Source organism: Scaptodrosophila lebanonensis, unplaced genomic scaffold (genome assembly GCF_003285725.1).
Source record: "Scaptodrosophila lebanonensis strain 11010-0011.00,11010-0021.00 unplaced genomic scaffold, SlebRS2 tig00000157-arrow-arrow-pilon, whole genome shotgun sequence".
Lineage (NCBI taxonomy): Eukaryota > Metazoa > Arthropoda > Insecta > Diptera > Drosophilidae > Scaptodrosophila > Scaptodrosophila lebanonensis.
Window position 1 is genome coordinate 201,099 of NW_022060595.1, and position 27,703 is coordinate 228,801.

At 38.2% G+C, this 27,703-nt stretch overlaps 1 protein-coding gene across 1 annotated transcript in view; it reads right to left on the reverse strand.

The window, feature by feature from the left end:
* The window catches only part of LOC115629547, a 229,713-nt gene that overhangs the window by 56,120 nt on the left and 145,890 nt on the right, over positions 1 to 27,703 (reverse strand). The window contains exons 3-4 of the mRNA XM_030526028.1: positions 5,257 to 5,390; positions 5,040 to 5,180 (exon numbers count right to left, since the gene is read on the reverse strand). Coding sequence (XP_030381888.1) covers positions 5,040 to 5,180; positions 5,257 to 5,390 — 275 coding nt within the window. The remainder of the gene's footprint in view (positions 1 to 5,039; positions 5,181 to 5,256; positions 5,391 to 27,703) is intronic.

The following is a 27,703-nucleotide window of genomic DNA, read 5'->3' on the forward strand; positions in this document are numbered from 1 at the left end:
AGTGTGTGTGGTGAAAAGCAGTGCACAAGCAGTTTGTATTTGAAACCAAACTGCCTACTATTTTTATTAGCTACAACAAAAATTTTCTTTACTAACTATAGACGTTAAGATCGTTGTTAGTTGTTTGCATTATTGTTGTAATATTGAGTGAAACTTGCACCAACATGGACGCAAAATCAATTTTGGCATTGAATGTGCAATGCCTTAAGCAAAAGCTTAACGAGCTGGGGTTAAGCACAACTGGCAGGAAAAGCATACTACAAGATAGGCTCTTAGAACATTTCCATTTAGATGTACAAGAAGAAGAAGAAGAAGAGGCATATGAAGTAGTAAACGACAATAGTTCTTCAGGATGTGTTTGAAGCCGCTCGCGATGATGTAGGGATCAGCTGTTCGCGCTTTACATTGCGAGATGTACAAAACAGTATCTCTTCATTCTCGGGTACGGCTCAGCTTGACATTAATCAATGGTTATGTGAATTTGAGGATGTTGCGATCACTGTTGGGTGGAAATTGCAGAAATTTGTGTACGCTAAACAATTGTTAAGTGGAGCTGCAAAAATATATGCTAGAGGGCTGACAGGTGTGCGCAGTTGGCATAAACTGCAGGCAATGTTGAAGGAGGAGTTTGGAAAGCAAATGTGCGCAGCAGATGTGCACAAGTTATTAAGACGTAGACAGAAACATAATACTGAAACTTTGATGGAATACTTATACAGTTTTATAGAAATAGGAAAGCCAATAAGTCTAGATGAGGAAAGCTTAGTGAACTATTTCATAGATGGAATACAGGATAGTCGAATCAACAAGTCATGTTTATATCGTGCTAGAACAATAAATGAACTAAAATCGGAAATAGAAGTGTTTGAGAAAATAAGCCTAAACAAAGACAAATTTTCAATTAAAGAGGGAACGAATTTTGTGAAGAAAGGCAAAGAGGATATACCAAAGCGAAACCAAATCCAGGGAAGCAAGCGCTGTTTTCGTTGCAACACAGAAGGCCACATTGCAAAAAATTGTAGCGAGCCAATGGTGTGCTTTATTTGTAACAAAACGGGGCATTTGGCAAAACAGTGCCAACAAAAACAGGATAGTACAAGAAATCAACAAGCAGCTATGTTGAAAGTTGGGAATGAAAAGACAGGCCTAATTTATAAAAAATGCGTCATTGCTGGCTTTGAGTTTCAAGCTTTAATTGACACAGGGTGTGACCTATGCATTATTAGAGAGGATTTATTTGAAAAACTAAATGATGTGCGTCTAAAAAGAAATTCACGACAGTTGAGAGGCATAGGAAAAGGCGTGATTGTAACCGTGGGAGAGTTCGAAACCAGCATAAAAATAGACAACGTATGTTTCAGAGTTACCTTTAACGTCATCAAACAAAAGGACTTGGAATATACAGCTATTATAGGGAATAATGTACTTGGGTCAGTTGACATGTTATTCTTTTTTTATGCAAAACAGAGGAATGGGTTGAGCCATTCAAAGGGATGTGTGTTCAGGAAGCTCTAACTGACAAATCTAATGAAGCTAAAGTCGATTTAAATCATTTACCAAATTGCAGAGAAAGGAAGTAGAGACCTTAATAGCCCAGTATGCTCCGAAGAAGGTAATCAAATCACCAGTTGAAATGAAAATTATTTTGGAAGATGACGTGCCTATATTCCAACATCCACGGAGAACTTCATATGAAAATAAGTGCTTTATAGAAAAGCAACTTCAGGAATGGTTAGACCAAGGGATCGTGGTACCGAGTTCGTCAGACTACTCTTCTCCAGTGGTACTGGTGTCAAAGAAAGACGGCTCGAAGAGATTTTGTTGTGACTTTAGGAGGCTAAATAGAAAAATAAAAAAGGACAATTTTCCTATGACATTAATAGACGACGTGCTTGAACAACTGCAGGGGTCAAAAATATTTACAACTCTGGATCTAATGAACGGATTTTTTCATGTGCCAATCGAAGAGGGTTCCAGAAAGTTTACTTTCTTTGTGACCCATAATGGGCAATATGAGTTTACTCATGTTCCTTTTGGTATCTCAAATTCGCCAGCAGTGTTTTGTCGTTACATCAGTGCTGTATTAAGGAACTTGATTCAATCAAAGAAAATCATCGTGCATATGGACGACATTGTCATTCCAACACAAAGTGTGGAGCAAGGAATTGATCACTTTAAAAAGTTTTTACAAGTGGCAACAAAAGCTGGTTTGCGTATTAAGTGGAAGAAAGCTCAAATCTTGAAAAGAAACATACAGTTTTTGGGGTATGTAGTTGAGAATGGGGCAATATCACCAACCGAAGATAAAGTGCAGGCAGGAGTGGATTATCCTGTTCCAAAAACTAGGCAAGCGTTGCAACGATTCTTAGGGCTTACATCCTATTTACGCCGATTTATTAGAAACTATGCTCTAGAGGCAAAGCCATTGACAGACCTACTTAGGAAGACACATACGCAAGATAGTAAATTCATCGAATTAAAGGAAGATGGTGTGATAGCTTTTGAATATCTTAAACAGTTGATAGTTAAGGCACCAATTTTAAGGCTGTATGATCCATCCGCGGATACCGAGGTACACACCGATGCCAGCAAAAATGGGTTCGGGGGAGCTTTAATGCAAAAACACCCAGAGGACCAGTTGTTCCATCCAATTGAGTATATGAGCCATAAAACAACACAAAGTGAAGAGAAATATAGCTCATATGAACTTGAAGTCCTAGCAATAGTTAATGCTATTAGGAAGTGGCGGGTATACCTCCTTGGTTTAAAGTTTAAAATTGTTACGGACTGTAACGCATTCGCTATGACATTAAAAAAAGAAGACGTACCTACTAGAGTACCAAGATGAGCGCTATTTTTGCAGGAGTTCAAGTACGAAATAGAGCATAGGTTGGGCAGTCAAATGAGGCACGTAGATGCTCTCAGTCGGCTGTCGTGTCTTTTCATTGAGGATTCTACAAAATATAGATTAAAAGAGGCCTAGGATAAAGACCATTGGGTGAAAGCTATAAAAACTGTATTGAGGAACTCTGACGTGTATGAAGACTTTTTTGTGCGGAACGACATCTTATACAAAGATGCAAACAAAGAATTGTTGGTTGTGCCAGAAGTAATGCAGGATGAAATTATAAGCATTGCACACAGAGAAGGTCATTTCGGTGTTAAAAAGGCTAGAGATATTCTTGAGAAACCATACTATATACATGGGATCCAGCCAAAAATTGAAAAAATAGTAAACAGTTGTGTGGAATGTTTGATCGCAGAAGCTAAACGTGGTAAAAAAAGAGGGTTTGCTAACGCCAATAGACAAAGCCCAAGATCCACTAGGAACCTTTCATATTGATCATGATGGTCCTCTTACGGACACGAAAAAGATATATATATAATCACATAATGGCAGTTATTGATGGTTTCTCAAAATTTGTGTGGCTTTACCCTACCAAATCAACAGGGACAGATGAAGTTCTTGATAGGCTGAGAAAACAAGCATCGGTATTCGGGAATCCCAGGCGAATTGTTGCAGACAGGGGGTCCGCATTTACTTCAAACGCGGTTTCTGAATATTGCCTTGACGAGGGAATTCAACTTTTACATATAGCAACCGGTATGACACGAGGAAACGGTCAAGTGGAACGTGTACACAAAATCGTCATACCCATGTTAAACAAATTATGTCAGAACAATCCAGCAAATTGGTATACACAGGTGGATAAGGTGCAGCAAATATTAAATAATACAGTACCACGAAGCACAAAATATACCACGTTTAAAATACTCATTGGAGTTGATATGAAAACAAAAGATAAAGATTTTAGAACATTGCTTGAGGACATAGATATTGAAGAGCTTCAGGAAGATCGTGAAGAAATAAGAAAAATAGCACAAGGAAATATCGAACAGATCCAGAAAGAAAATAAGAAAAGTTTTAATAAGAAAAGAACAGTCGAAACAGTTTATAATATTGGTGATTTAGTTGCCATCAAAAGGACACAGTACGGAACGAACATGAAATTACGCCCGAAATTTTTTGGACCTTATAAAGTTGTAAAGAAAATGAATCATGGAAGATATGAGGTACAGAAAGTAGGCAAACAGGAGGGACCCAACTGTACTACAACAGCGGCAGAGTTTATGAAAAAGTGGGAATTGTTCGGGACGAACAAAGGATCAGGAAGGCCGAATGTAGGATAGGCAGGAGATGGGAGTTGTAGTGTACAGGGTAGTAAGAGAATGGTAATCGATATTACCCTTCGATAGGATTGTCGACACAAGTGAACTGCACTCGTTGTTCGTCGTTCAAGGGAGAGTGTTGTGTTATACGTCCGTTAAGGCGTCAAGTTGAGTTTTATAGTAATCGTGTGTTGTGTGCATCTTTCATACAATAAACTAAAGTAAACCTTTTTGTAAACGTAAACTTAAATACTAATATTATCGTTAAATAATTAAAGCACTTTGAAAATATACTGAATAAAATACATTTGTGTAAACCCAATACATTCGCACAAAACTAGTATAGCCTTTTACCCTTTGGGCTATAAAAATTAGGAAAATTAAAAAAAAATTTTGATCGCTTTTACCTCTCTCGATATTCGAACTCACGTAAATGGTGAATAATTACACATTTAAAAAGCAATTGCGTATATGTGAGTGTATATATGTCTATGCGCGTCTATTCGTGTCTGTGTGAACATGTTTGCAATAAACCAAGGCACCAACATCAACAACAGTTGCGGGCAGCGCTTGAGTAGCAAATATATTTATGGCTGTAACTTCCTGCTAAATCTGTCTATCATATTGAAATGGACGGACGGACATGGATCGACTGACGAGTCGACGTTGTCATGCTGGTCAAAAATATATACTTGTATATACTTTGTATGGTCTGCCACGCCTCCTTCTGCCTGTTACATTTTTCACCTCCCGCAAACCTAATATACTCTTGTACATTTCATGTACAGAGTATAATTAAGAAAATCACACCCAATGCATTTGTTTCCAATTAGTTGTCAATAACTGTATGTATTTTTTTTATTACAAACCTTCATATTGATGCACTGTAATATAACACACTCCCCACTTAGTACAAAATGGACGTTTGTCAATGACCCTTTGTCCTCTGAATATATAGTCTCCAAAGGTTCGAACTGTTTTAATGTACCAACTCTGCAAGCACTTACAACCTGTGATAGAGAGAATGTTTTTTGATACATTGCCTATATAAATATAAATATATAAATATATAACTTTATTACATACCTGCTCCTCATCCAAAAATGTGAAATAATCTAAAGCTTTTAAAGCTTTTTTTTTATCATCCCATAATTTATCCATAAACGGCTTAAGAATCGGTGTAAAGTCATGTTTAAACATGATAAGTAGCTCACAATGCGCTGCGGAGTATTTGGAAGTTAAATAAGTACTAATAGTAAAAAAATAACCAGAACAGTATGCATGTTGGCGTGCATGATTTCAGGGAAAAAAAAAGACTGCTGTACATTGAATAAAGAACAAAACTGAATGCTTATTCGGTCAACTGACTAATGGTCGGCTTTAGGATACCCTTTACTTAGGTAATGCGTTTGGTGTAAGATATTCAGGTAGTGTACGATTCTGAAGGAAAAATCTTCATGGTTTACTTATGTTGACTGGGTCTTTACAAAAAATACATAGTACGCAATTCCTTCCAAAGCGTTATATTTAAAAATAACTTAACTCGAATGGTGCACAGGATAAGGAAATAAACATTGCCAAAATGGACAGGTGGTTCTTTCTGGAAGCGAAGTTGTGACCTTACCGGTGTTAGCAGCGAATGTTGTTGACTTTAATTGTGCCAGCGAATTTTTGATTGAATAGTTGGCATAACACCAGTTAGTAAGAAGAGGTGGAGGCAATGTACATATTTTGATTGAATCGCATTAGGAACAATCGTTGTTTATGTTTAGTAAATTGGGTGGGGAAACAATGTACCACAATGGAAGGGCGTACCTATTTTATTACTTTATTCTTGTTCGCTGCATTTGTGTTTCGATTAGTTATTCTTCAAATAATTTCAAAAAAGAGAGCATTTTGACAGGTTGAATTTGCAGTGTGAGAGACTCCAAAGTGAAGTCGTGATTCAAAAATTAAATTATTAAATTAATAACTATTTCCGCGAATTAAATTGAATATCAAAAAAGTGGTATATGTCTAACATATTTTTATGTTCAACCTTGTTGTGATTTTGTCATAAAGATTAATTTTTCCTAGTGCTTTTGTTAGTGTTGCATTTAAACAAATAGTTACATTTCAACTAAAGTCATGTTCCGCGTCGTTCCGCACAATGAAACTTTTTTTTTATATTACTTAATATTTCTAGATTCCGTACTGTTCGTTTCAGCTGTAAGTTTTTGCAATATTTTGTGTTATCGTCAATAAAGCAAAGCAGTCTCGATGTTTTTTGCAGTTCTGCTATATTATTGTTGTAAAAAGGTGCACATTATACAGCGCGCGACCTATTCACGAACAGAGGTTGCCGACTATATTTTAGTTGCAGACCGCTCTGGGAGAACAAAAAGGAAACAAACTACTGCTTCAATTTCCAAATTCATTCTAGTTTATTTTATGAAATTACTTCACTAATTATACTTGTACAATTTTTGATTAATATTTGGCTCTTTCTTATTCTCAAATCATTGTACTTTCTCTAATTTTACATTTTTTGCCTTATTCTATCCTAACGGTGTCAAGTGGTTTTCCCCTCCATATGTACTTATATTCGAAGCCTTTCTTAAATGCAGTGTGCACCCACTCTAAAACGCTATAGCGGTCCTATTTGCCTATGCATTTCTTGTTACCTACTATGCCTTGGTCTGTAGCACTGCTGCATGCGGTTATTTTTAGATCACTTTTGTGAACATCTTGCACAGGGCAAACCTTATAGTAGCTGGCGACTAAGACTATGTTCACCTTTGTGAACATCTTACGACGTGCCGTAATGCTTATTGATGCTTATTATGCTTCTAATGAATCTAGCTCAGATGGTTTAAAGGGTGTTCCAAAATCGACCCTAATTGCTAGTTCTGTGTTACATTTCCTTTTTAACCGATTTCAAAAAAGAGGAGGTTATCAATTCGTCTGTATTTTTTGTTTTTTGTTTGTTACCTCGGTACACTCGACTGGGAGAACTGTTTTTAATGGTTCTTATACCATTTGAAAGCTGGTGCTTCCAGAATGGTCCCATATAAATTTAGTCCAGTTCTGACAAAGGCATCGATGAGAAATCCATATAATTCTTAAAACATAGAAAATGTTCATGGGTTTTAGATATCATGCGAAGGCACCCGGTAGATGAGTGTCAAATTTAAATGAGATATCATGTGAAATAGAATTTCAATTTCAGTATAATGCCGTCGAAAAAATCTAACCGTGTACTTCACATTCACTAAAAATCCAAAAATAAACAACAATTTAAACAAAAAAAGAAACCGATTTCAAACTATTAACAGGCACTAAAAAGTAAAAAATAATTGCGTATTCTTCTACAACTTAATATTCAATATATAATGTAGATACAATTATTGTTATTTTTGGAGACGGTGTCAGCCAAGGAAACACTACAATATATCAATCAATCTACCAGTAATAATATGAGAATACTTTAAGAAATACTTTTTTTACAAATTAACTTTTATACGAACGACAATATACTGTGACAGATTACCAATACTTAATTAAACCCAATTTCAAATTAACTTTTATACGACAATACACGTATAACCACTGTGACAATATCTGCTACCTTGAAACAACAAATAAACCGGTACCTAGTTAAACGAATCAAACGAATTTTAATACGACACTATGCTGAGACATACGGGTAATCAAGGAAATGCTGATACGAAAATATAGTCAACATTAAACAAGGAATTACCGTAAGAATGACAAAGTAGATATAGAAAGAGAAAAGAATCTGAAATGGTTCGTAATGAAGGGCCTCTTTCTCTTGACTGGCGCGGCGCGCGACCGCTGACACCGACTCCAAAAATAACAATAATTGTATCTACATTATATATTGAATATTAAGTTGTAGAAGAATACGCAATTATTTTCTACTTTTTAGTGCCGGTTAATAGTTTGAAATCGGTTTCTTTTTTTGTTTAAATTGTTGTTTATCATGTATAGAATGACTACTGTTATTATACCAATCCCTATTAATGTTAATGAAATATGACCGGTGACATGATGGAAGTTAAGTTTGATTCAGTAATGCTATGTGGTTAGTGTTATTAATCGTAACGGTCGCTAACGGTTTCATTTCCTCTAATTTAACTCAATCAATAGTTTTTGTTAAAATTTAAAGGTGAAGAATCACTGACCCGTTGGGGGAAATTTATTAGCCAGTCCGGCAAGCTATGCCCCTACACACAGCAGTGGTGATCAGTGATTCTGTCGGAGGTAGCTGAAAATAGAAGATTTTAGTGAAGGGAGAGAGAGCTCACTTGAGATTAAAAAGTGAAAAGTATTATAATTAGCGCATAATACTCGAAAAGGATTGTGCATGGCGTAATCACTAGTGCACCTGTTAAGTTGAAGAGGAAGAAAGTTCCTTGGTGGCCCCTAGAAGGAACCGAAAAATTGATATGACCTAAAAGCATAGAGAAATCAACATCTCCGACAATTAATTTGTGGAGGAAGAGAACACTAAGAACTATTCTACGGTGAGCTAAAGAAGGGACGTTAATAAGGAGAAGAAGTCTCTTGATACAATTTATACTGAGGGCACCAAACACATGAGCAGTATTCTAGCACTGGCCGTACTAGAGAACTGTACAGTAACTTGGTGGTGTAGGGGTCGTTAAATTCTCTGGACCATCGTTTAATACAACCAAGAACACCCTTAGCTTTGTTAACGATAGTGGAGATTTGAATATTGAAATTCAATTTGGGATCAAAAAGAACTCCAAGATCTTCAGCTGTAAATATACGTTGCAATGGTATATTGTCAATCGCATAAGTACTTAGATATGGTCTGGACCGGCGAAAAGTCATTAACTTGCATTTAGAACAGTTAAGGTGCAGGTGGTTGACCAAGAACCACCGTTGAAAACAGCTTAGATCGTACTGCAGACGAGAATGGTAAAGAGGATCTTTATACGAAAAAATTAGATACACATCATCGGCATACATTAGTATACGGGAGTGCAGCAGGATAGACGGAAGGTCATTAATAAACAGAGTGAATAATAGGGGGCCAAGATGACTACCTTGAGGTACACCAGAAGATACGAGAACAGGTTTAGAAGTATTCGACCTGAGTAGTACCTTCTGTATCCTATTTTTTAGGTACCAAGAAATCCATTTCAAAAAGTTTGAGAGAAATCCCATACAAGTTAGCTTCAAGAGGAGGAGGTCGTGATTCACAGAAGCAAATGCTTTGCTGAAGTCAGTATATATAACATCAGCTTGCATCTTTGCTAGGAATGCATCATTTAACAAAGATGTAAATTCAAGCAGATTAGTCGTTGTTGACCGATTTTTAAAAAAATCCATGCTGAGCAGAGTAATTATTTTTTCAAATAATTTAGGAATAGCAGAAAGTTTAGCAATGCCTCTATAGTTGGACATGTCTGACTTACAGCCCTTTTTGTGGAGTGGTAATGTGGTAATGAACGATTCTTTCCAAGAAGCAGGAAAGATTCCGCTCTCAAGGGACATATTAAAAAGCTTAAGCAACGGTTTGCAGAGGGAAGTACTACACTCTTTCAGCACACAACTAGGAATGTTGTCAGGCCCGGGAGAGAATGAAGCTTTTACAGATTGTATATTAGATAAAATACATGAATCTATAATTATTGAAGCAAATATAGAATTTGAGGGCATAGCGCGGAAGGGGTAAGAATTACAGTTAAAAGACTCAGAGGAGTACGTCGACTGGAAAAATTTTGCAAATAATTCAGCACTTTCAGAATCATTACAAGAGTTGTTATTAGTGTAGGAATTGGGAAAGTTCCAGAAGAGCAAGCAGCCGAACGTGCAACGCGAAGTGGCCGTCGTTACTAAACGACGAGAGCCGAGAGAGCACAATGCTAAAAGAGAACGAGCAATTAGTCAGTCGGTGCCAGAATCTAGTGAGCTACGCACGTATCAGTGAAGCCTAGTTACATACATATATAAAGTTATTCATTAAAGTACTTATATATAATAATTACACAAACATACACACACACAAACAAACATTGTTATTACATCTAAATAAACCTATAATATTAAAAACTATTAAACATAATAATACTACGTCGTCTCTTGGTTGTTTTCGACACTACGGAAATATTGGAGACCACATTTTGGAGGCTCAACCGGGATTTGAATTGATTCTTAATAACAAGTGTGTTAAAAAGACATGTGTGTAATTGATACGGTGCTGTAGTGGCTGTGAACTGTTGTAAATGTAAAAGTTACAAAGTTAAAATTTGGTGCTGAAAGTATGCAAAAATTTGTAATGCAATAACATTTAAGAGAGCGAGATAGCAATAGTGCTGGTAATTTCTGGTGACATTGTGAAATTTCACGAAACAGAAGCGACGAGAAACCGACTCAAACGGCAACGAATAAGGCGATAAAGGAGAAGCATTTACCGTTACTGAAAGAGACACGACGACTTATGTGTATACAGACAACGCAAGCAAGAGGCTGGTGTGTTAGTGCTGTGGTGAACTGATCAAGAAGAAGCGTGTAATAGAAACAGAAGTGCAATCGCTGGTATTGCGAACGGAATCAGAAGGCTTGAGAATCGACGGAAGAATAAATTTGACGGCTGGCAGTGGTAGTTAAATTTGAACAAGAGCGTGTCTACAGAAGCAGCCGTGGTGAATGAAAGAGAGGCAACTACCGTGTTACTGAGAGCGGCACGACGACTTGTGTGTATACAGACAACGCAAGCAAGAGGCTGGAGTGTTCGTGCTGTGGTGAGCTGAACAAGAAGAAGCGTGTAGTAGAAACGGCAGATGTGTGATCTCTAGTTTTGTGAAAGACGGCAAAAGGCTTAAGAAGCGAAGAGAGCAGAAACTTGGTGGCGGTGGCAGTTGAATTAAAACAGACGTATTCAACACAAGTGAGTGGGTGTGCGTGAGTTGGAAGCACTCACCATAAGACAGACAAAAACGAAGAAGACGAATCAAAACGACGAGAGCAGTTGGCAGTTTTAACATAGTGTTAAGAAAATATTAACATTTTAACATATAATTTTTCAAATGCAGTTGACAGTTTGAAAGTCATTAATAGTGGACAATTTATAATTATAATTGCGAATTAGTTTTGTGAGTCACTGTATTTGAGGGATTTATGGAAAAAATATTTAAGATTAGAAATATTTTAATAATTTGATTTTTGTTTTTTTTAAAGCTGAAAAATGAATAGAGACGAGATCGTGGCATTGCTCGTGGTGGATTTGCGCGCAAAATTAACTGAAATTTGACTTAGTTCAAGGTCGGAAATCGGAAATGCAGAATCGGCTGCTTGCTCACTATGGTCTTTCGGCGAATAATGAGGAAAGAAATGCTAGCGAGGAAGATGAGGAGTCGTACACAACGGTGAATGGAAATGGATCGAATCAAGGTAGAAATGAATTAGTTCAGAACCCGCAAGCTCTAGGATTGACTAGGTCATGGTTTACATTGAAGGATGTAGAAGGTAGCGTAACACAATTTTCTGGTTCAAATTTCCCAGACATTAATCGGTGGATAGAAGAACTGTGAACTCACGGTAGAGTGGAGTCAGTTACAGTTGTTCATTTATGCAAAGCAGTTACTTAGCGGTGCAGCAAAGTTGTTTATACGTAGCCAGCGCGATATTCAAGATTGGAGTTCTTTGACAGCCGTATTGTGCGATGAATTTGGTGAAAGGGTATCATCAGCAGAAATACATCGTAAACTTAATAGACGTCATCAGAAGAAGGGCGAAACATTGCATGAGTATTTGTATTCTCTGATGGAAATAGCTAAGCCGATTAATTTGGAAGATAAAAGCTTAATAGAATATTTTATAAATGGTATTCCAGAGTCGAGAGCAAATAAAGCAATTTTGTATCAGGCTAGAAACATGAGGCAGTTGAAGATGCAGATCGAAACGTATCAGAAAATGCGAGGGCCGTTTAAGTAGTTATCCAATTATGGCTCGCAGGTCGACAGAAACGAGAAAGACTCAGGAAAAGGTTCAGAACCAGTTAGGAAATGTTTCAAGTATGGAGATGAGTCGCATCTACGAAAAAATTTTCCAAGAAATGAGTTTAGGTGTTTTCGGTGTAATCAACCGGGGCATAGAGCGGCCCAATTTCAAGTACAACCAAAGCAAGAAAAATTAACAAACCTTGTTCAGGATAAAGTAAAGCCAGTAAGCATATTTACCTCTTCCGGACTGGAATTGAAGCCTGTAGTGCACTCAAGGGTTATTTTTAAAGGGCTTGTAGATACAGGAGCAGATTTGTGTTTGTTGAGTCGTAACGTTTTTGTAAAATTAGGAGTCGATAACTTGAAAGGTCCCGAAAAATGTTTGACAGGAATTGGTGAGAGTCAGATAGTTGCATTTGGTAGTTTGACAATCCCAGATAGATAGCATCGAAATGAATGTTGAATTTCACGTCATTGCTGACGAAGACATGGCATTTGAGGCTATCTTAGGAAAAACAATATTGGAAAATATAAACATGAAAGTAACGAAAAATGGAACAGAGTTTGTACGCAGACCAGCAGATAATGAAGAATGCAAAATATATGGTGAACAGAACGCAAAAGGGTCATGTAGTGAACTGATGAAGGAGTTTAAAAGCTTATTCATGTTGAGCTCAGAGCAAAGTGATGATAATATAGATGTTGTTTTATCAGATTTATCAGAGATGCAAAAGAGTTGCCAGTTTACCAATATGCCAGGCGTTTAGCGTTTAGTGAGCAGCAGATAGTCGATGACCAAATAGAAGAATGGCTCGCAGAGAAAATAATAAAGCCGAGTACTTCAGAATATGCATCACCTATTGTACGGGTTGCAAAACGGAAAGAACGATTGGAAATTGTAACGAGTGCATTTTGGTTAATTCAAAGGCTGGTAGGCAAGAAGGATATCTAGCTACGATAGGTAAAGGTGATAAACCATTGGTAACGTATCATATTGATCACGTAGGTCCAATGGAGGTAACCAAGAAAAGATATAATCACATTTTAGTAATTGTCGATGGATTTTCCAAATATGTCTGGTTGTATCCATACCGTAGCACAGGAGTCGAAGAAGTTATCAATTGCTTAGAACAACAGGCTGTTATTTTTGGTAACCCGTATAGAATTGTGTCAGATAGAGGTGCAGCTTTCACAGATAATATGTTCCAAGAATACTGTGTTAGGCAAAAGATCCAGCATTGTTTGATAACAACCGGAGTACCACGCGGCAATGGACAAGTCGAACGAATGCACAGAATAGTAGTGCCTATGTAGTCAAAGCTGAGCTTAGAAAACCCAGGTTGTTGGTACAAGCACGTAGGTAGAGTACAACTAATAAATAATACCGAACCAAGAAGTACAAAGATAACCCCGTTTAAAATTTTGACAGGTTGTGACATGCGTTGTTCAGGAAATTCAGAAATTAAGGAGTTAGTACAGCAATCACTTATAGGGGAGTTAGATGACGAACGTGAACAAGTAAGGAAAGAAGCAAGAGAAAATATAAAGGTATTGCAAAAAGAGAATAAACGATCATTTGATGGGAAAAGGAAAGGAGAAAAGAGATACAAGATGGGGGATCTAGTAGCGATTAAGCGTACGTATGGAGTAGGGTTGAAGCTTAAAATATATAGGTCCGTATAAGATTGTAAAGATTCATAATCATGGCAGGTATGAGGTGGAGAAATTAGTAGATGGAGAAGGTCCTTGTAAAACCTCTACCGTAGCAGAATACATGAAGGAATTCGGGACAAATCCCACGTCAGGAGGGCCGAATGTAGGAATCGGGAAAGTTCCAGAAGAGCAAGCAGCCGAACGTGCAACGCGAAGTGGCCGTCGTTACTAAACGACGAGAGCCGAGAGAGCACAATGCTAAAAGAGAACGAGCAATTAGTCAGTCGGTGCCAGAATCTAGTGAGCTACGCACGTATCAGTGAAGCCTAGTTACATACATATATAAAGTTATTCATTAAAGTACTTATATATAATAATTACACAAACATACACACACACAATCAAACATTGTTATTACATCTAAATAAACCTATAATATTAAAAACTATTAAACATAATAATACTACGTCGTCTCTTGGTTGTTTTCGACACTACGGAAATATTGGAGACCACATTTGCAAGGAAAAATAAAGATGGCAAAGTCGAAGATTTTCGCTTAGAATTTACGAAGTTATAGAACTTTTTAGGGTCATGTTTAAATTGGAGCTTGGAACGCTCAAGATAATTTGTGTAACACAAGGAGTTTAAAAGAAGAAAATTAGATTTTGCAATACAATATTTAGAGAAGTCAACACATAAACCCGACAGCTTGAACTTTTTAAAACATCTGGATTTTATTTTTTTTAGGTTAGAAAGTCTACGCGTAAGCCATGGAGGCTTAGGAGAAGAAAATGATGCGACGCTATTGGGAACACAGACATCGAAGATAGAATACATCGTGTTATAAAAAAATGTTATCTCTTATTTGTCTTGAGTGGTAATCTCATGCCCTGCTATTAGCAAATGCGTTCCATGTCGTACTGTACAACCTTGTTGGAGTCGTAAAATACCCTGAGATGGTAATACTAATGGCAGGCTTTGCTGGGATCCACAATTCCATTCTAAAGCTATATTATCAAATGACTTGAAAAGCCATGTAGTAGGAGCTGCTAGTTCAATCCAAATGTTTATACTCTGTACATAAAATGTGCAAGAGTATATTAGGTTTGCGGGAGCTGAAAATGTAACAGGCAGAAGGAGGCGTGGCAGACCCCACAAAGTATATATATTCTTGATCAGCATGACGAGACGAGTCGATCTAGCCCTGTCTGTCTGTCTGTCCGTCTGTCCGTATGAACACCTGGATCTCAGAGACTATAAGAGGTAGAGACACCAAACTTTGCACAAAGATGCGTTATATGTTTACGCTGTGCAAGTTTGTTTTAGTTTTTTGATTTTCCCCCCTGTTGAATCAGGAGTTCCTAATTATAAGTTTAATTATAGTATAGATTGAATTGTTAAAATGTAGTTATACTTATTGTAAACGTAATTTGTAAGCCAGTGAATTTTAGTATAATAGTAAACGTACTGCATAAGCTTAAGTTAACATTGTAGCGTAAGGCGCGCTGTTAGAATGTAAGAAAAGCTCGCATTGTCGTAGGCCTAAGCACATGTAAAAACGAATACAAGTATAACTGGCACTCGTGAAGTAACATTGAAGTAAGCAGCACAAATTTGTCAGAATAAATTTCGCCTTTTCGCCAGCTACCCAACTGTTTCATTCCCGCGGTCAAACTAAAATTTCGTTTGTATGTACATAACCATTAAAAGTTTATGTACATAAAATTGCAAAAACGCTTGCAATTTTACACCCCCCACTGCCCCCCTACGGGGGTTTTCCCGATTTTCCATTCGTATAATCGCCTATATCTCGGAGACTATAAGACCTACGGACACCAAATTTCAGTCCCAGATGCCTTGTATGAATACGCAGAAAATGTGTATTTTGGAATTTCCGTCCCTCCCCCTTCTCCCATGCAAATCGCGATTTTCTTTCACTCCCGTAATTCTTAGAATTTCGACCTAAAATTGCAATTTGCAAATACCCCCAGTTAGTAATTATGTATCCGTATGCCAAGTTTCACTATGATAGACCAATTCAACAAGAAGTTATAGCCATAAATATATTTGCTGCTGCAGCGCTGCCCAAGCCCTGCCCAAGCCCTGCCCGCGGCTGTTGTTGATGCTGGTGCTTTGGTTGACTGCAAACACGAATATACGAGCATAAACATACATACACTCACACAGACGCAATTGCTTTGTATATGTGCAATTATACACCCTTTACGTGAATTCAAATACCGAGAGAAGTAAAATCGATCAAATTTTTTTTTAATTTTCTCAATTTTTTTTTTTTCTATAATTATTGTAAACATATATAGAGAGTATTTCAAAGTCGGGACACCGGACTTTAGCTTTTTTACTTGTTTATTTTTAATTATGGTCACCGGCTTCAGTAGCGCTACCCTTAATAATTGAATATTTTATTGCCCATATTAAAAAGTATATATTGAAACTAATTTAAAGATATTTTCGTGCGGTGTCACTGTGATTTGGCTGATTTTTTGCTTACTGGCTTCCATTTCAAGGCTTTGGAAAAATTGTCCCAAGTCAATAGTTCCATTGGTATACAAATCGCCAACATCATATCTTATTTCCATTTTATTTCCATGCTTAAAGAAACATATCATATTATTCATGTGCAAGGTCACTACTTTGCGTACATCGTAATTTTTAATGACTTCATATACGTTGGACTTAGAAGCATTTTCAAGACTTTGCCTTGGCATAAGTTCTTGTTCATTTCCTACGTAGGTTTTTGTTTGCCTCCTTTCAATATTGTTGCTGTCATATTTTTTAATTCATCGATGGTTATTCTTGATAACGCATCGGCTACATGGTTGTCTTTTCCCTTAAGGTACTGTACTGTGAATTGATACTCTTCTAGTTCCAGCCTCATTCTGGTTAACTTTGAACTTGAGTTTACCATGGAAAATAAAAAGGTAATAAAAAGGTATTGCTGTTAATTCTTGCTCTGCGTTAATACAGCTCCACATGCGTGCTTTCTCTCATCTGTGGTTACGCAAAACAAATCTGGATATTGAAGTAATGTTGGACTCGTAAGTTGGCAGAATACCTTGGTTAGTGCATTTGTGACCTAGAAAGGTTACCTCATACATAAAAAATGTGTACTTATCCGGGTGCAGCTTTAAATTGTTCTTTTTACAAAGCTCAAATACATCGATTAGGTTATTGATCATCCGTTTTTCCGAACATCCGTTTTTCCGAAATCCAACTATTCGATCGTCCATGTAAAGGAACGCTTGAGTTGGTTTCAACCCTGTAAAGGCTAATTTCATCAATCGTTGGAAGGAGTTTGGGGATATTTTTAAACCAAAAGGTAATAGCTTGAAGCGATAAGAGTCATTGCACGTTGAAAATGAAGTTATATTTGGTGATTGGTGATGGAAGAGGTACCAACCCTATCTGGTGAAATCCAGACATTAAATCCAAACATGAAAAATACTTTGCTCTGCCAAGTTGATCCAAAATTCTTGGCAGTGGGAATTTATCTGCTAATAATTATAGCCTGTACCCAAAGGGTGAAAGGCTATACTAGTTTTGTGCGAATGCATGTAACACAGAAGGAGGCGTGGCAGACCGCACAAAATATATATATTCTTGATCAGGGTGACAAGCCGAGTCGATATAGCCATGTCCGTCTGTCCGTCTGTATGAGTGCAAGGATCTCAGAAGGTACAAGAGCTAGAATGACCAAACTTGGTATCCAGATTCCCCTGAGCCCTAGGCAGGTCAAGTTTGTTTTTTTTTTTATTCTGATATACCCCCTCACTCCCCCGCAATTCGTGTTGTTTTTATAACTTCCGTAATTGTTGGAATTTTGAAATCAATTTTGGTAGTTACATCCATTTAGTGCTTATGTGTCCGTGTGCCAAGTTCAGCATGATAGTTAAATTCTGAAGAAAGTTATAGCCATAAATAAAATCGCTGCCCATGCGCTGCCTGGAGCTCTGCCCGCAGCGGTGCCTGCGGCTGTAGTTGTTGTTGCTGCTTTGGTTCAACTTTGTGCTGCATACATACACGCATATAAACACGCACAAACACGACGATGTAAATGTATGCTGTTAAAACTGTACATAAACATGTCTTTTATGTATGTATTAAATAAGTTTTCTTTATCAATTTAAATAATTAATTCAATTTTCTTTCATAATTTAATTTTTTAAACTATTTTTTTTAAATTTTCTTTTTTTGTGGAGAGTACAGGCTATTTTACTTTTTCTCTTGTCTTTTTTTATTAATTTGGCGATAATCAACAACCGTCCCCACCTTTTCTTTTCAGAGTCTGGTAGTGATTTCTTGATACCAACAGCAATGGGCTGTTGTGTTCTCAAATTGAAGGTTCTACTATATTATCCTTTATTAATTTATCTACTTGCTTTATTATTTCATCTTTCTGATAATGAGGATTTCTGTAATTCTTAATATAATATCAATCTTAATTTTTGTTTGTAAAAATTGTTTGGTGTTATAGGTTCTGTTTCTAAGCCGAATATGTCTGTGTATTTTGAGCATAGTTTTGTTAAAAGATCTTTTTGATCTGGAGGAAAATTGTTTTAATTTATTTAGTACCTGTTCTGATCTTTCAGATTGATTTAGTTTAGCTATATAATAATAATTCAATGAAGTGAATTTTTTCTACATTTAAATTTTTTGTTTGGTCAGTCGTGTTTAATATTCGAACGTATGAATTTTTTAAATTTGTAATCGAATTACCAACAAATATACCATTCTCCAATTCCTGATTTGGTATTAGAATGTGGTTACTGTCTGTATTTACTTTGATTTTCCTTATTACTTCACAAAGAGCTGGCACTACGCGTTCGATATCTTTTCTATTGTGGAAAATAGGTATTGGTATTGTACAATCGACATTATTTGGTCTTAAAACAAATAAGTCCTTTCCAATTGTAAATTATATCTTACAATTGAATTCTTTTATGAAATCTATACCGATTATTCCGGGGACCAGGGACTGTGTGAAAACTGTGTGGTATAATGAAGTTACCGGTTCTCAATGCGAGAAATGCTGAATCTATTGAAGTTGTTGATCCTTGACCCACTCCTGTTATTTCTATTGTATTATTATTATCAACATCTCAAAGTTGATCTGAGTTTTCTTTAATAACCAAAATATCAGCTCCTGTTAAATGTTAGCAGATTACCTGTATTCACATTTTTTATGCTAATGAAAACATTTAAATCGAGATTGTTAGTATAAACCGTTTTATTTACTAAATTTGAGCACCTAAGGGAATTTATTGGTTTTCCGACAAGCCTTGTACTTGTCTAATATTACCATACACTCTGTTGTTGGAAGAGTTGTCATATCGATTACTATTATTGGGATTACCGTTTTGTCGGTTATTTCCTCTATAATATACACGACCCCTGCCGTTATTACTGTAATTGTTATTATAATAATTATTGTTATGATTATTTCTCTGGTTGATCCCGCGATTATTGCCTCTGCCGCGATAATTACCTTTGTAATTAATACCGCGTTGGCTATTACCTGCCGGGAATACAATATAGTACTTGCGTTTCCAGTCATTTCTGTACTGCAATGTATATATTTTGTTACGGCTTCATTCATTGTTTTATATGTGCCTGATTCCAAAATGGTTTTTAGTCTACCATGTTCGCAATTTTTAATCATTACAGATATAGCTTCATTTGTGCTAAATGTATCTGCAGGTTCTGCACTTAAACCTTCGTCGATATACGAAGATTCCAATAATCTTCGTAGATTATCGATTTCATTAGTGAACTGTATTGCAGTTTTACCTTTTTGATGCACGTTTACCATTTTAGCTTTCACTACGTCGGATGTTTCACCAACAATGGTAGCGTTTAGCTTATTTATAATTGCAGTTATTGTAGTCTCATTTTGGACTTTGTATAAGGCTGAGCCAAATATTTTTGACTTTATTACCTCAACAGCATCAGAAAAAATTCTCGGGCTCAGGAGAATCTGGATACCAAGTTTGGTTATTCTAGCTCTTATACTTTCTGAGATCCTTGCGTTCATACAGACAGACAGGCAGACGGACATGGCTATATCGACTCGGCTTGTCATGCTGATCAAGAATATATATATTTTGTGAGGTCTGCCACGCCTCCTTCTGCCTGTTACATACAGGGTACAGGCTATAAAAATTAAGAGAATTAAAAAAAAAATTTGTTCGATTTTACCTCTTTCGGTATTCGAACTGTATTCGAACAGCTGCGGGCGGCACTTGGACAGCAAATATTTTTATGGCTATAACTGCCTGATAAATCAGTCTATCAGTCTATCATGACCTAGGAACACCAAATTAGTACAAGATGCCTTATGTGAATACGCAGAAAATGTATATTTTGAAATTTCCCTCCCTCCCCCCTCTCCCATGCAAATCGCGATTTTCTGTAACTCCCGTAATTATAAGAATTTCGAACTAATTTTAAGTAGCTACATCTCGTTAGTGATTATGTTTCTGTATGCCAAGTTTCATCATGATATGTCAATTCCGAAGAAAGTTATAGCCATAAATAAAATCGCTGCCCATGTTCTGCTTGTAGCGCTGCCTGCAGCTGTTGTTGTTGTTTCTGCTTGGGTTCAACTTTGTGCTATAAACACGCAGAGACACGATTCTGATGTAAATGTATGCTGTTGAAACTGTATATAAACATATCTTTATTTTAAATAATATACTTTTCTTTAAATATTAAAAAAATTTTTTTTTTCATTTTTATACCCTGTACCCAAACGGTGAAAGGGTATACTAGTTTTGTGCGAATGTATGTAACAGGCAGAAAGAGGCGTGGCAGACCCCACAAAGTATATATATTTTTGATCAGGATGACAAGACAAGTCGATATAGCCATGTCCGTCTGTCTGTCTGTCCGTCTGTCTGTATGAGCGCAAGGATCTCAGTAAGTACAAAACCTAGGATAACCAAAATCGGTATCAAGGTTCCTATAAGCCCTAGGCAGATCGAGTTTGTTTTTTTTTTCTGATACACCCCCCCACTCCCCCGCAATTCGTTTTTTTTCTTATAACTTCCGTAATTCTCGGAATTTTGGTAGGTACATCCAGTTAGTACTAATGTGTCCGTGTGCCAAATTTCATCATGATAGGTCAATTCTGAAGAAAGTTATAGCCATAAGTAAAATCGCTGCTCATGCGCTGCCTGCAGCTCTGTCGGCAGCGCTGCCCGCAGCTGTTGTTGTTGTTGCTGCTTTGGTTCAACTTTGTGCAGCATACATACACGCATATAAACACGCATAGATACGTGATGTAAATGTATGCTGTTAAAACTGAACATAAACATGTATTCTAATTTAATTTAATTAATTCATTTTAATTAATTCATTCATTCATTTTTTTTAATAATTTAATTTAAAAAAAAAATTTTTTTTTAATTTTTCCTTTTTGTGGAGAGTACAGGGTATTTTACTGTCGGACTTGCTCGACTGTAGCGTTCTCTCTTGTTTCTTTTTGGTGGGAGGTACAGGGTATTTAATAGTTGAGCTTGGTCTACTTTAGCATTCTTTTCTGTTTTTTTTTTTTAATTTTCTTAATTTTTTTTATTTTCTATAATTATTGTAAACATATGTACAGAGTATTTCAAAATCGGGACACCCGACTTTAGCTTTTTAGACTGCATATGTAGCATTGACTTTTATTATTTCTAGCATCAAATTTAAAAAAAAAAGGACCTTTTTTTATTTTGGTCCCGGTCCATTTTTCGCGACAACATAATGAGCAATCCAAAGACACATAAAGAAAAAGAAAATCAAGTGACAAGAACAAATAAGTCATACTCTTACATGCACGCACACAAACGCAAAAGACTTTTATTTACTCGCTCAGATCAAAAGGGAAACAAAAAACTGGTTCTTGGATGAACTGAGAATGATTTATTCAACAAACGTAGTGAACGGTTCAGTTGTGACTATTTCCCAAAAAGGTCCGCAAGTAACAGTTATTTTGTGACTCAGAGAAACGGTTAACAGTTATTTGCAAGCTCTGATTTTGGTTTAGGTAGCATTTGAGATGTGGACACTATTGACGAAATTCTGTAGCGGGGGAAGGGGTGGTGGGGGGGGGGGGGAAATTCCAAAAAATAAAATAAACTCGTCCTTTCTCGAACCCAGGAGAATCTGGATATCAACATTGGTTATTCTAGCTGAGTATGAACGCAAGGATCTCACAAAGTATAAGAGCTAGAATAACCAAACATGGTATCCAGATTCTCCTGAGCGCGAGAAAGGACGAGTTTATTTTATTTTATTTTTTTTTTGTGATGCACCCCCCCCCCCCCCCCACTCACCCTCTAATCATGATTTTCTATAACTCCCGTAATTGGAATTTTGAACTAAAATATTCACATCCAATTAGTGAGTATATATCCGTATACCAAGTTTCATTATGATAGGTTGATTAGAAAGAAAGTTATAGCCATATAACCAGGCCCAAGCTGTGTCCGCAGCTGTATTTGTTTCTGCTTTGACATAATTATGTAATGCACACATACATATGTACACGTACACAAACACGCATAGACACGATTCTGATGTAAATGTATGTATGTATATATGGAATATTTTATATTTCATTTAATTAATTAATTAAATTTTTTTAATAATTTTTTTTTGTGGGGTGTTACAGGGTATTGAAGAGTTGAGCCTGCTCGACTTTAGCATTCCTTTCTTGTTTTTTATACCCTGTACCGGTAGGGTAAAAAGGGTATGTTAGGTTTGTGCAAAGTATGTAACATGCAGAAGGAAGCATCTCCCACCCCATAAAGTATATATATTCTGAATCAGCATGACGAGAGAAATCGATCTAGACATGTCCGTCCGTCTGTCCGTCTGTCTGGATGAACGCAAGGATCTCAGAAACTATAAAAGCTAAAATAACCAAAGTTGGTATCCAGATTCTCCTATGCAAAATACAGAATTTCGCATATAACTCAGTGACGGAAGTTTGTCTGGGTACAGGGTATTTCACTGTCAGGCTTGCTCGACTGAAGCGTTCTCTCTTGTTTTAATTTACACTTATCCCTACCTAGTTGTATATATCTTAACGAGCCATTTGCAGGGACAGCTCGTAATTACAATGTTTCTTACAATTTTTCTTACATATAGCGAAGTGTACTTATATATTTTTTCAACTTAATTATGCATAACAAATTGTGCATTACATTATTATTATTATTATTTTTCATAATATATTTTCACTGGCACATCACTAGCACTCTACTCACTCTGGTTTTTATTCCGTTGCATGTTGTTTCCCAGTTCCTTTGGTATAATTTTTGTAGTCTATCCAGATCCTTAGTCCAGATCCTTACGTCCAGATCCTTATGTCACGGTCGCCATGTAGCAGGTCCAATATCCCCACGTAAAACATCCAGTCTTGCCAAGTGATATTTTCAATAATATATATTTATTAATCCTCTGTGTACATTACACATCAGAGGTCACCTTAAGACTGACTTAAGCCTAATGACCTAATATATGATAAAGTGTCGCTCTCCAAAAAGCTCCATTACCTTCACTGACATTATTGACATGGAATAGTATGCCTCTTGTAAAGTCTAAAATAACCTTCGATGACTTTGGCTCAGCCGCTCCAAAAAGCTTGGTGCCGTGATCTTTGCTGACGTTGCTAATGTTGACCTACAGAGCTTTTTCTGCAGGTATTTAGTTCCTTCGAAAATAATAACACGAAATGTTCAAAATTCAAATGCGGTTGCAGGCGCGTTTATTAAATGTTTTACGGCCCTTCGATGGCCGTGCGCTCGAGCCAGACACAATACAAGTACATACGAACACGAAAAGGGTATTGCCACGCGCTGCCGAGTTCGACAATGTTCAAAGAAATAGGTGAAGTAGCAACGACAGCTGACTTCCACAACGACGAAATAGCTACTTGCTTCTTTGAAAACGAAATATCAACTGACTGTGCACAAACTGCAGCAGCATAATTAAATCTGTGCAGAAGGCAAATGAGCAAAAGAAAGAACAAACGAAAGTAGCTAAGTGCGTACAAACAAACAAGTGTGGTGTGATAACTACGTTAAAAAACACTCATGCTGCGCAGAGCAATGCTACTCAAACTTTAAGTTACAATTTTATGATTTATGATGCGTTGACTGCTGGACCAAACATCCTCCCCCCATTGGAAGGCAGGGGCTTTCAACATCATCTCGAATAGGTAGCAGGCATAGCTTGGTTACTGTCCGCTTGGTCACCCCAGCCGCTGTATTCAAGGCGGCAACTCGGGCTATGCCATCTTTTCCAGGGACCAGCTCCAGTATTCTTGCCAGCGCCCATTTCAGCGGTGGCAAGTTCTCGTCTTTGACGAGGACGACATCGTTGACAAGGAGGGCTGGTTGTGGAGTGCGCCACTTAGCGCGTTGTTGAAGCAGGGTTAGATACTCGCTGCTCCATCGCTTCCAGAAAGTCTGCTGCAGGCACGACACATGCTGCCAATTGTCGAGTCGATTAAAATTCAGCTGCGAGACGTCTAGCTCCAAGAATGAACAGATCGGGCCACCAATTAGGAAGTGCGCAGGTGTTAGAGCATCCAAGTCTGCAGGATCTTCTGAAATTGGGAACAACGGTCTGGAATTAATGATGGCCGAGATCGCGCATACAAGAGTGCGCAATGCATCAAAACTAAGTTGAGAAAATCCAACGGTGCGGTAGAAATGGTATTTCGCCGTCTTCACAGCCGCCTCCCACAATCCACCAAAGTGCGGAGAGCTCGGAGGGATGAATTTCCATTATATGTTGTCGATCAGACAAAACTGTTGCACCGCTTGCTGATGCTCGTCGCTGAAAAAAAATCGAGTCAATTCAGCGAGTTCGTGTTGTGCCAACGAAATTCGTTGCATTATCGGACCAAATGCAGGCTGGCCGACCACGAGTCATGATGAACCGCTTCAGGGCAGCTAAAAATGTAGATGTGGACAAATCCTGTACCAATTCCATGTGAACCGCCTTGGTTGTAAAACATATGAAAATGCAAACGTAACATTTTTGTGGAGGCTTGTTACGACCATCAGGTTTGTAAAAGAATGGGCCACAGTAATCTACTCCTGTGATCGCAAAGGCATAGGATGGGTTTACTCGCTCCTTTGGACGGTCTGCCATTATGTGCTCCAGGAGGCGAGGCTTAGCACGAAAACATCTGATGCATTTCCTTATGACATTTGCGACAGTTTTGCGGCCTCCCACGGGCCAATACTGAGTCCGCATCATGGCTAGCAACGATCGAGGGCCGGCATGCAGATTCCTCTCATGAAAGTAAAATATCAACGAGCGTGTAATTGGATGTGTCTTCGGCAGTATGATGGGGTGGGGAGTCTCGAAGAAGTCCATACTTGTCCAAGAACGGCGAAAGCGAAGCAAGGTTGCTAGATGGCTTTACCGGCTGCCTTGATTGAACTGCCTTAAAATCATCCCACAAATGCGATCTCTGGACGACTCTGAGCAACAGCTGAGTACCATTTCGAATGTCAAGGGCCGACAGACCAGCCGATTTTACTCGATGTACAAATTTGTATATATATGCGTAGATCCGCTGCATTGTATGAAACGAGTTCACGTACTTGCATCCATCCGTGATGTCGATGCGTGTCATCGTGGCTAGTACAGAAGATTTGCGAAGTTCGAGGGTTGGCTTATTCGGCACGCAGGATTCTGGCCACGAATCTTTTGGCAAGCTCAGAAATTCTGGCCCATGAAACCAAAGCTTAGACGCGATGAGCTCGCTAGGTAGCGCTCCTCTAGAGAGTATATCGGCAGGATTCAGCGACGTCGGAACATAGCGCCAGCTCATGCCCTCTGTGTGCTGCTGAATGGACGCCACGCGATTTGCAACAAAAACGTTAAATGTTGATGGCTCGCTCCTGATCCATGACAATGCTACGGTCGAGTCACACCAACAATAGAATTGGCACGAGAATAATTCCATTTTCGCCAGATCGCTCATCAAGTGTGCCAAAAGTGCAGCGCCGCATAGCTCTAGCTTGGGAACCGTCAATGTCTTTAATGGAGCCACTCGAGACTTCGCAAACAGTAGCTGGGAGCAGGATTTGTTACGCGCCTTCGAAACTAGATACACGCAGGCCCCATAAGCATCGATACTGGCGTCCGAGAAACCATGAACTTCCAGTTGAGCCTCTGGTAGTAAAGCCAAACGTGGAAATGCTGCGCGCTGCATACTTCCAAGATGATTGCACATGCTGAGCCACTTTGAGTTTAACGATGATGGCAAGCTCTCGCCCCAGTCCAGTTTTTCTCTCCAAAGTTCCTGTAGAAAGATTTTGGCTTTAGTTAGGACTGGACCAATAAGACCAAGGGGGTCGTAAAGGCGAGCTATTGTCGAGAGGACCGTGCGCTTATTAGACTTAGATGCCGATTGAGTGGGCGAAAACGAAAATAGAAAACTATCAGATGAGGGATCCGAAGCCAGGCCCAATGCCTTTTTGATATCGCTGCCATCGTTGAACTTTAAGAACGTTTCCTTCTCTTGATCGGGAATGTCTTTTAACACAGCAGGAGCATTAGAACTCCATTTGCGAAGTGTAAAATGGCCTTTAGCTAACAAGCCAGATGTTTGACGCATTATTTCGCGAACCTCCGCCACAGAACTGCCACCAGTGATAAGGTCGTCAACATAAAAGTCGCGCTGCAACGTCTGTGAGCCAACTGGATACGATTGGTGCTCATCTATGGCAAGCTGATGCATTGTACGAACCGATAAAAATGATGCAGGCTTCGTACCGTAAGTTACGGTATCCAGTTTGTATACTCGCACATCTTCCTTCGGGGAATCACGCCATAAAATGCACTGCATGTAGCTATCTGGCTCAGCGACGCGGACGCAGCGATTCATCTTACAAATATCACCAGTTAGAGCTACTGGGAAAGTGCGAAATCTAAGCAGTGTGTTGAACAGGTTAGCTTGTATGGTGGGCCCAGCCATTAATATCTCATTTAGAGAATATCCAGATGATGTGGCGGCCGACCCATCGAAAACGACTCGAAGTTTGGTCGTTGTGCTGTCTTCTTTAAAAACACAATGATGCGGCAAGTAGTACTTGCAAAGGTGAAGAGAATCTGGGCTAACGAGCTACATATGGTTTAATTCCAGATATTCCTTGATGAAAGCTGCATACTGGACTTTCGTCTGCGGACGACGCTCCAATTTGCGTTCCAAATTTAAAAAAACGACGATGTGCCTGTAGATATGAGTCTCCCAAAAAATTCAGACTAAGTTTGATAGGCAAACGCACCGAATATTCGCCCGATTTAAGCCTTGAGAAGTTTCCCTTATAATGCCTCTCGCAATCAAGCTCTTTCTTGGTACGCTTGGTTTGCGTAGTTGGATAATTCTCAACTTCCCAAAACTGACGAACAAGACTATCAATGCTGGCAATTGTTTCATCTTCTGTAGCTTGTGAAGAATACGAAGACAGCAATGTGGACAAATGTGGCTTCCTACAACTACCAGAAGCAACCCAGCCGAGGCGAGTCTTCTGCAAGACTGGTAGATCCGGGAACGTTTTAACTTGGCCAATGCAAAGCAATTCGAAAAAGATGCTTGCGCCAATTAATAAATCGATGCGCCGCGATTTGAAGAAATCAGGATCAGCCAATTGCAGATTTGAAGGTATGCGCCAAGTTGACGCATCGAACGAGAAGCTTGGCTGGCAATCAGTGATCTTAGATGCAACCAACGCAGTGATGTTTGCAGAATATCCCGAGACTCGTGACTGCATGTTAAGGTTGACTTCAAAGCCATCCGTAGCGAAACTGGAATCTCCAATTCCAGAGATATGTGTAATGGACCTTGACTTTCTCAAGTCAAGCTGATTTGCGAAACGAGA